A 10,208-nucleotide genomic window follows, 5' to 3' on the forward strand; every position below is an offset into this window, starting at 1 on the left:
CCAGACAACACCCGAGTCCACAGCGTGCGGAGGCGACCGCCGCTGATTTAAAAAAAGGATTCATTTCTGTAGGTTTATTTATAATTTCCTGCTTGTTTTGGCTGTCTTGCACATCCGAGATAAATAATGATTGCATTAACTCCCCAAAGAATAGGATTTTAAAAAGACAAATAGGGGAAAAGTCGGAATAAACCAATCTGCAGATAAATTTGAGTAAATTGATTTTGTAAAAGTCCTCATTATTATTTATAATGGTTTTTATACACGCCAGGTCATACTGACATTTGGGTGTTTTTTAACAAAAATTAGTGTAGTCATCATTCCAATAAAGCTGCCTCAATCAATGATGCAAAATCTTTCGCCAAAATAAATACAAACCGTTCCCTCCCATGGACTGATTTGGATTTTTAAAAATATGCTAGGATAATCCAAAAACCTTTTATTTTTAAACAAAAATTAATTACTTTTTATTGTGTTGTATAAAAAAAAACTTTAATAAACAATATCCATCAAACCAGAAAGCTATAGGAACATAAAATTACTAAAAAGAAATTAATATATTTTGAAGTTTACGGAATCACCTGATTCTGACTGCAGATAGGTTTGTGCTTGATCCAGTCATTAAAATACGTTTTTTTGTCTCTGCGTACATGAAAACGTTACCGCCTATGACATAAAAATGTAACCAGTCTCAAGATTGTTTTTCTATTTTTTGTCTCGAAATCTAATTATTTTTCTGTATGTATTCGAAAACAGCGTGAAATGCGCCTGCTTTTGCCCTCTTACGCACTAATTTCGCAACCAAGTCAGGATTACGCAGTTAAAATAGGCGGGATAAATTACTTTTTAATATTGGAATACTTATTTGCTGCCTTCAAATACAGTTTAAATACCGTTTCAAAATATAAAGGTTATAATTCAAGCTATACAGTTAATGTTAGGTGAGTCTAAAAGGCAGTTGCGCACATGTTTAAATGGAGCTTACCCAAAAGAGCGCAAATCTTTATTCAAAACAATAAATGTACTCGTGATTATGCAGGAAATTTTAAATATTGTTTAGTTTTCTCCGCGTTTAAAAAGTCCCAACACTGGATCAAAAGTAAAAAGGGGGAAAAGGTTGGAAAAAGCGGGACTTGTGGTCTTGGCCCATGCATTGATTTATTCCGGCGCAGCACAATGGTCTGCCAGCAAAGACTTCCAGTGTTTAACTCAGTTCTCCTAAAAACCAACAACACACAAGTCCGTCCATATTTCAAAGGACAAACACATAAAAAGTGTTAAAAACTCCACATTGAAGTAATTGGATTTTATGCCCCCGTCCCTCTCACTCGCGCCTTTCTCTCCATGGTGCTCTCAAAACTCTCCAAAAGCCTCAGATGTCGTGCGAGCTTTGCTTTCTTCAATCTTTGCCGCTTTTAATTCGTCGACATCACTCACAGGATCAAATATACCCAAGAATGGAGAAAGTTTCCAGATTAAAACATTCCCAGTCACAACATAAAAAAGAATCGGAGCAGACTATCGTGACGCATGAGAGCAGCCTGAATCCGTGAGAGGCAGCGCACACAATAAACCTGTTGTGGACCTTGCTGTGAAAATATGTTTGAAGAAAACAGCCAATTGTTGTATGAAATGTATTCAAGTATAAAATAATGCCCTTTGTTTGGGGGGAAAAACTTGAGCAATGTGAGGGTACAAAAGTCCCCTGTGGCATTTACTCGACGCCTTTGTGCAGTTTGCGCTTTGGCGTCTCCACTTGGCGCATTCCCCAGGCCCCTTTAAACGCGATTGTTTCTTTCTTTCTAATGACATTTACCGGATCAAAACATGCTGTTAATTCGATCAGAAAGCTTCACCCTTCATAACAATGGCAGTATAATTTCTTCCAAAGTTTGTTAAGTTGACCGAAATTAGGCAAATGAATAGAGGTCTCCGGGCTACCCATCTTGCAGGTGACGGGGAATAATGCGCGCTCACACCAGCTGCATTCTTCTTTATTTCTCCCTTTCTTTCACAGCATTATTAAAATTTAGGCCAATGAAACTATTCATTCGACTGAATAGACATTTTCTTATAGGATAATAGGATACAAATTGAGCCTCTCCAAAGAGTCTCCAGTGGTGGTTAACCCTCGTGTGCCAGAGGCTGCTGGAGACGCTGGCCTTGACGCAGACGACGCTCGTGTGCCAGGGCTAATCACACACCTGCCGTGGAGTCCAGCAAAATAAAGAATGTAAACAAAAAGCTTGCCATCTCTCATAAAAGATGGACGTGTCACCAAGTCGTGTGAGAAACGCCGAGAACAAACGGGGGGACTCCGTTTCCAAAAGGTCTCCCCTGAACTTGGCGGAACAGCCTATTAAAGGCTTACTTAATTACTTTAATGGTACTGGACAGGCCTTAACACTCTAACCGGGCTTGGATGAAAGTTAGGGTGGCTTGCTGAGAATTGTAAACATGCGATCGTGTGAGAAACGCGAGCTTGAACAAAAAATGATTCATTTTTTTGCCCGCTTTGTCTCGAGTGCGCACAGTGCGCCCCGCCGGATCAGGCGAGACCAACGCTCTGTTATTATTTCCCGCCTGCGTTGTTGCTATGCAAATAATATTCCGAAAGCAATCACGTGTCTTTTAGACAGCCACGTGGATTAACAAAGCAGGTTTGCCCCCCCTGCTCAGATTTTTTAAACAATTTCTTTAACTGATCCTAAACGCACACATTTACCCAAGGCGCAGCTCTAATCCTGAATAAATTATACAGTGAAAGACAGACTCTCTCGAAAACCTGCTTTATAAGCGACAGGACAGTCCTCCATACTCAGTCAATCTTCAACCTGACCAACACACCTCATCCATACGTTCAACTGAACGGATTTTTCAAAGTTTGTCAGGAATCCCTCGATGGCGTCCAAAATGAAGGACAGGAAGGTACGCGCTCCGTGTGCGCCCTCAGGAATTACAGACGTTGGCAAACAATAACTCCTTTGATTTTTCACAAATGTTCTTTTGGTAACATGTGCACCTTTTTTTTTTACTAAAAAGACTGAACGTGTACCATTTTTACGCGGAATTGAAAAATAGTTACGTCTTTGGCGCGCGCGTTACAGAAGAATTCCCGTTCGCCTTTGAGATGTAAAGCTTTAAAATTCTCGACCTGAAGCAATCCAAGTTTCAGAAAAAAAATTTTCATTGAGAAAATGTTATATGCATCATTTTTTGAACGTAGTGAGTCTGTAAAGAAACACTATTGTCCCTTAGGCGCTTTGGAACGAGCAAATACGCGCTGCGCAAAAGAGCTCATGTGTCAGGGCAGTTTGACTGGGATTTCTTTCGCTTTCGTTTGTTTTCCGCACTTGCTATAAACCAAAGAAGCTGCAAAAATCCTATATCCTTATGTGTTTACTTAATATTTTCACAGAGAACTCCAATTTCTCACAAAGTGATCGAAAAAAGAAGACGGGACCGCATCAATCGCTGCTTGAACGAGCTTGGAAAAACCGTCCCGATGGCTCTGGCAAAACAGGTGAGAGAATATAAACTTTGCAATTTTGATATTTTAATATCTAAAAAAGGTCTAAAACCGAATGCCACTCTTCCTTGAAATAATTAAGCATGAGCATGAGGCCTGCTCACACGCAAGTACAAATTATTAAAACTGGATTGTTTTGCGCGCCTTTCGACAGAACTCTGGAAAACTGGAGAAAGCTGAAATCTTGGAGATGACCGTCCAGTACCTTCGAGCACTCCACTCAGCAGATTTTCCCCGCGGTAGAGAAAAAGGTTAGTAACTTTTCCCATTGGGACGCAACATGTTAAACGTCATTTCTGGAGGATAACCTCTCCGCTCTTTGGTTAATTCCAGGTGAGCTGTTGGCAGAATTTGCCAACTACTTTCACTACGGATATCACGAGTGCATGAAGAATTTGGTGCATTACCTAACCACAGAGGACAGAGCGGAAACAAAAGACATCAAGTACGCCAGGATTCTTGCGTTTCTACAGTCAAAGTCTCGTGTGGTCACCGAGCCCGTGTTTGGCTCCGTGGGCGCAATTGCGGAACCATCAGACTTTCTGAGCCAGCTTCACTCCTCATCGGAGCACCAAAGCCACAGCCCCTCCGAGTACCAACAGAGTCCACCAGGGGTCTTCTCGTGGCCCGGCTCCGCGCGCAGTCAGAGCATCTCGTTCCCAACAGTGCCTCTCTCTGCGCACACTCAGCAGCACGGTGGATACTTGTCACCGGGACTGGATCATCATTATTTTAACCTTATAGGTCACACTCACACGAACGCGTTCAGTCTGCACAGCGCACAGCACGCGATGTAAACACGTCAGCCTTTTTCTTGATTTTATTTATGCCGTGGATCATGTACATGTTGTAAATAAATAACATTTTTCTTACTAAAAACAATTTGTACTTATTATTTACAAACCATTATCAAGGCTGTGTGCGTAAAATGCAAACTTCTTTCCAGATGAAGTAAAGCCGAGGTGGGGAAACTGTTCAAGTTGATCAGCAGTTTTGAGAAACGTGGAAAAAATACACACTTTCCATCTGCAGATCATATAAAAAAAGAAAGAATCTGAAACAAAACACTTCTGGAATGTTCCCATTGTCTAATGGGCTGAATATTAGAGCCAAGAGGTCCACCTTGCTAAATATTCACAAAATTTTAAAAACAGTTTTTCCAAATACTTTAAATGAATTAATATTCTGCTCAAATAGTCAAATTTCTAAAATTGGTAAGGGTAGATCTCTTTCCAAACCTGAGTTTGAAACGGAAAAGAGCATTTTTCTTAAAGGCTGCAAAAAAAAACGAAATGTCTTTAAAGTAGGTGAGTTTGAGTTTACATAAAGTTGCCCCACTCTGCTTAGGTGAACATCACAAAAGGTCAAAACTTTTTTTCTATGGAGAAGAAAACAGTTTTCAGTTTTGCAGACAGAAAATACAGCAGTAATACATATGAAGCTTTATCTGAATTGAGTTTTAAAAGACCCAAATTGCAGTAAACAAAATAATAAAACACACTCTTAAAAAAATTGAGTTATTTCTTAGAACCAATTCTTAACCAATACTATTGTATTGGGTCATAATAATAATTCATTTGAGTCCAATTTATGTAGTTTTGTTTTCCTGAGTTAAAATAATTAAAAATCTTAATTTAATAAAAAAAATGCAATAACAAAAAATAATTAAACAAAAAAAATATATTGTGTTTTATTGTTTAAATAAGCAAAACAGGAACAAAACCCCGAATTGAGGTGCAGGACACACACACACAAATTAAAGCATTACAACAAATGAAAACCAAAAAGGCATTAATCCTTACATTTCCGCTGGAACAGAAATGTAAGATCTGAATTTAAACAAGTAAAAAAAAGATTAATCTGCTTCAAACATCTCTGGGAACACACAACAGCAGAAAGACAACCACAATTACCGTCTCAAGGTGATCATAAAGCAATCACCATAATCAGCAGCTTCTTTTGTCTTTTCTTTAGCATTTGTGTTAAATGAATAACAAGGAGCTCAGGGGATTTTTTAGTTCAACAGAAGGTCCTTGTTCTTCATCCTTGAGTGACTGTGAAGAAGAAGAATCAAAACCATGGCATTAAAAGAATAAGGGGAAAACAATCCTACACCTGCTTTCACAGAAAAAGTTCAAATGAACACAAACAGGAATAACTTATGCAGAAATTCAGCGTTTGTAAATGTTGAGGTAATATGCCAGAGAGGGTGGATGTAATCAATCACTTCTCAGTGTGGGTTGGAGGACTAATGGATGGATGGATAAGCTCATGTTAATCGCCTGGATGGCTGGATAAACCCACATTAACCAGTCGCTGACCAAAAAGAGAAGCAACAAGAGAGCTCAAGGAAGAACTGAAAGACAGTGTCCAAGCAGATGGAAAAGTGACAATACCATCAAGGAGAAAAAGGATTTGGAGGCAATTCTTGGATCCCCACAGCTTCAGTGTTGGTTTAAATCCTGACTCTAAACAAGAAAAAAAGACTCACGGTCAGTTGTGTGTGAAAGATTTGATCACATCACATCACATGAATAATAATAAATTGGGCAGGGATAAAAACGAACTCCAGACTATTTATTGTCATGTAAAAATCAGCTGCAGTGGTGGTACTTTTCCTCGGAGAATGTTTATCTTTTGCATTAACATCACGCTCTGAATATTAACAATCTATCCTTTCAAAACATATTCATTGCCAATGCCATGGAAACCATCAAGCTTCCACTTTAAAACTTGAGGTAACAGGAAATTCTAATAATAATGTATATAAAAGAATGAGTATGAGGTCAATGTACAATCTTGTTTCTGAAAAATTACACCTCAATAATATTGATTTCCATTTTAAAACACTTGTCTTCACGTGTTTGTAAAACGGTGTTAATCCTACACTAAGTCTAACAGAAGCACCTTTGTATTTTAGGCAAAAGGCGGAGAAGAATAGAAGGGAAAAGTCTTTATAAACAGCTTTTTTGAAGATATGTGGTCCTGTAATTTCTAAGAGTTTGTCATATGTTTGAGCCAAACTGGATCCCACACTCCTCACATCTAACCTTACAGAACGCATTGTGACAAAAATGTAAAACCTGTCATAACTTGTTTAACCTCTTCATGCCTGACTCCATTTCAATTTATATAAAACATATTATTCAATGTTTTTTGTGTTAAAGGTGTTGCTAAATTAAGTGGAGTCCTGGATTTATTTAAATCAGTGGCACACGATATGAAGGGGTAAAGTCTTTAACAGACCAAAAATGTTATAATGTCTTATCAATGATATTCTTCAATAAAAAAAGAGACTTTTGTCCTTTCAGAATTGTTTCAGCATCTAAATTTCATTATAGAATAATCAGTTTATAAATGTCAGAGTCCTGACTTTGAGGTAAGGTCTATCAGATTGTGCTTTTCAGATTATTGTTGAGTGATGATGATTATTGTTATGTTTCAGAGCAGATCAGGGGTCTGGAACCTGCAGCTCTGGAGCCACATGGGGCTCTTTAACCCCTCCAATTGACCCCCCCCCCCTCTCTGGTTAAAGAAAAATGAAATGTTTTTAACTTTAAAAAGTTACTGTAAAATAAAAAGTAAGTAAGTAGAATAATACACATAAAGTAAAAAAAACTCAAACTTTATCCAACTCATTCACAAACAGTTGAAGGACAGTAAGTCCGTGAGGTTCATGGCTATGGTACTCAGTAAAAACAGAAGTGTTAATGCAAAGAGTGGATTTTTACTCTGAGCCAAACAACATATGGTCCTTATCGACACACTGTTAACTTTAACAGTAAAAAGTGTTGAATAACCAGAGTGAATTTATGTTTGGATTGTGTGTTTTGCCTAAACAGAGAAAGTTCGACAACTTCAAACACAAAAACTTATGAAAACTTTTGCACCTACAAAATACAATTGAAACACACTTCAAAATACTATCTGAGAAAATACATTAGTCATTATTTTTTGCAGATATATCCAGTTATTAAAAGTATGTTGAACAAAGGCATACTTTTTTATTTCCAGACAGACTTTTTATGCAGATTATGTCTGGTCTTTAAATATGAAATTCACAGTAATTTTACTAACAACTTGTTTAGACACAATTCACACCATTGCAACAATTATTTTTATTAAATAATTAACTTGCATTCAATTTCACTATAAGGGTTCAAAGACTAAGGGCCAAATAGTTGGCCCTCACACATTTCCACGTCAGACTGGCCCTCTTTGCAAAACGTTTGGACATCCCTGCTTTACTCACATTTATAGATCAGGCTGCTTTCGTTGCCTAAACTTCATGTTCAGAAATATTTGCTGGTTTTTCCAGCTTGACATTTTTGCCTTTGAACAAAAGGAAAAAAGATTTTTACAGGCTACAAAGCATTTAGTGTAAATGCTTTGATTTGAAACCAACTAAATTGAAGTTTATGAAATGTGAGAATTTTTATTTATGTTTTGCCAGTGTAGAAGTTTTTTTTTTCAAACATTACATTAATAAACTGAACTAAAACAAGGGAACTGTCTCCAGAAACGTAAGCAACCATTCCCTGTTGGGAGAATTGCTCATTCTGCCAAACCCCTTTTCATCTCTGCACTACAGTCAGGCTTATATGGAAGTTTTTCTGTAGCATAATTAAAAATAAGTCAAAACCAGAAATGTTTTTTCATTTTCAAAATGAAGCTGCATCAAATGATGCAAAATTAAAATGAAAAATCAATACTTCAAAATGCTTTTTCATTTTCTACTTAAACATCCCTCATTCTGTGACATAATTAAAGCGAAAATGCATAGAGGGGATTGTATTTGCATTTTCAAAATCACCCCGCAAAAAGTGTAGCAAAACTCAATACCAGTGAGCATTTCCAGGGGGGAGGCGGGGCGATGACGTCATTGCTCACCCGGTGTGGCTGTATGCTCTGCGCAAGCCAAGCATGTCCCTGATCAGTGCAGCTGGACTTTTCATGTTTTTGCGGACAGGGAAGGGTGCTTTGTAACGTAGGGTGCTCTGGAGGACACTTCAGACCTCAGTCCATCCCACTGTCCTGAGTGAGCGAGCTGCCCGGCTCAGACCGTGTCTCCCAGGAGAACCGAGAGGAGTGGAGGTGGCTTATGAAGGCAGAAGTGTCGCTTCGAGCAGTCCTGAGAAACCGTACAATCATGTGAATGTGTTTTTAATCATGTCCAGGCAAAATAAAGGCTGGTGTTACCCCACATATTCACAGCAAAGATGCAAATTGCGGCATTGCCCGCACGGAGTTTAAATGCATCAGAAGCTAAATTTTGTTGTTGACACATAATCCTAAACCCTTCTCCTGAATGTTATGATGTTTTTTTTTTTTTCATCTAGACAATAATTATAAATCAGATCTCCTGGTTTTATTTTTTTCCTCTTCGGTTAAGGCAGGACAGCAAGCTTTCAGACTCGGTCAGAGAGAGATGGAAAACCGCTGCCTGCAGCGGCCGTCATGCCTGGGAGCTGAAGCAGAGACTCTCTCTGGGAGAATCTCTGTAATGAACTGGAACATGGAAACATGTTTACCATGTGGAACTCTTTAAAATAAATACACCTGATCTCTGAGCATTCTCCGAGTCTTCCATGCATTGTAATGTAATAAACACAGACATCGCTCCATGTAGAGATCCGGCTAAAAACATTAGCTGGTAGCTCCTCCCACACACTGCCTGGTGCGTTCACGGAGCTCCAGTACATAGAAGATTCGCGGAACTCCAACAGCCACCCAGTCCGCTAATATATTTTCATGAGCAAAGAAAAACAGCTGAAACGACCATAAAATCACCCAAATTATGAACACCGGCCTAAAGGCATTTTTACCCGCAAATTTAGAACCAAAACCACCCAATCTGGCAACACTGCCGGGAGGGTGAAGAGCGCAGAAGATCAGTGAGCACTGATGTCATTGCCCCGCCTCCCCCCTGGAAATGCTGACTGGTACTAAGTTTTGCTACACTTCACTTCACTGAATGTGAAAATGCAAATGCAATCCCCTCTTTGTATTTTCGCTTTAATTATGTCACAGAATGAGCGACGTTTAAGTAGAAAATGAAAAAGCATTTTGAAGTATTGATTTTTCATTTTATTTTTGAGTCATTTGATGCAGTTACATTTTGAAAATGAAAAAGCATTTCTGTTAATCCATTTTAATTTTCAAATTAGACATTTCTAAATGAATTTTGTTACAGATTTACCAGAGAACTTTTTGAAAATGAAATGTCAAATACCATTTTCTTTGTTGAAGAAGAAAAAGAAAAAGCGGTTTGGCGGATTTCTTTTTCTTTTTAATTTTGAGTCAACAAATGCAGCTTCACTTTGAAAATGAAAAAGCATTTCTGGTTTTGACTTTTATTTTTAATTATGCTACAGAAAATCTTCCATAGGCTTAGCTGTGCTCTCAACAGCCTCTCCTGCTGTCTCCTGCTGCTGTGTGTTTGGATTGCCTAAACATGCGTGTGAAGGAGGGTTTACAGAAGTGATATGGGAGCTGAGCCAACATGCAGCACAAGCTGTGAGAAAACCAACAGTCACTTATTGCTGGGTGGTAATCACAGCAAACCAGTGGCACCGGATCCCAACTGGTTCACCTCGGAATGGTTGCCTGATCCACTACATGAAAAGATCCAGAGTGAGAAAGAGAGAGGGGGGGGGGGGGGGGGGGGTGCAAGAACAGA

The 10,208-nt window shown here is 38.7% G+C and overlaps 1 protein-coding gene across 1 annotated transcript; it reads left to right on the forward strand.

Moving 5' to 3' along the window:
* The first annotated feature begins 2,697 nt into the window (after positions 1-2,697).
* On the forward strand, positions 2,698-4,372 carry LOC144990280 (hairy and enhancer of split-related protein helt-like). The gene is made up of 4 exons (XM_078943421.1): positions 2,698-2,928; positions 3,419-3,523; positions 3,684-3,780; positions 3,863-4,372. Exons 1-4 carry the CDS (start codon positions 2,902-2,904, stop codon positions 4,324-4,326), a joined length of 693 nt encoding a protein of 230 aa, XP_078799547.1. The 5' UTR covers positions 2,698-2,901; the 3' UTR covers positions 4,327-4,372.
* The last annotated feature ends 5,836 nt before the right edge of the window (positions 4,373-10,208 follow it).

The sequence above is a fragment of the Oryzias latipes genome (genome assembly GCF_053564925.1).
Source record: "Oryzias latipes strain Hd-rR chromosome 1 unlocalized genomic scaffold, Olatipes_Hd-rR_3.1 chr1_Y".
NCBI classification, from domain to species: Eukaryota; Metazoa; Chordata; class Actinopteri; order Beloniformes; family Adrianichthyidae; genus Oryzias; species Oryzias latipes.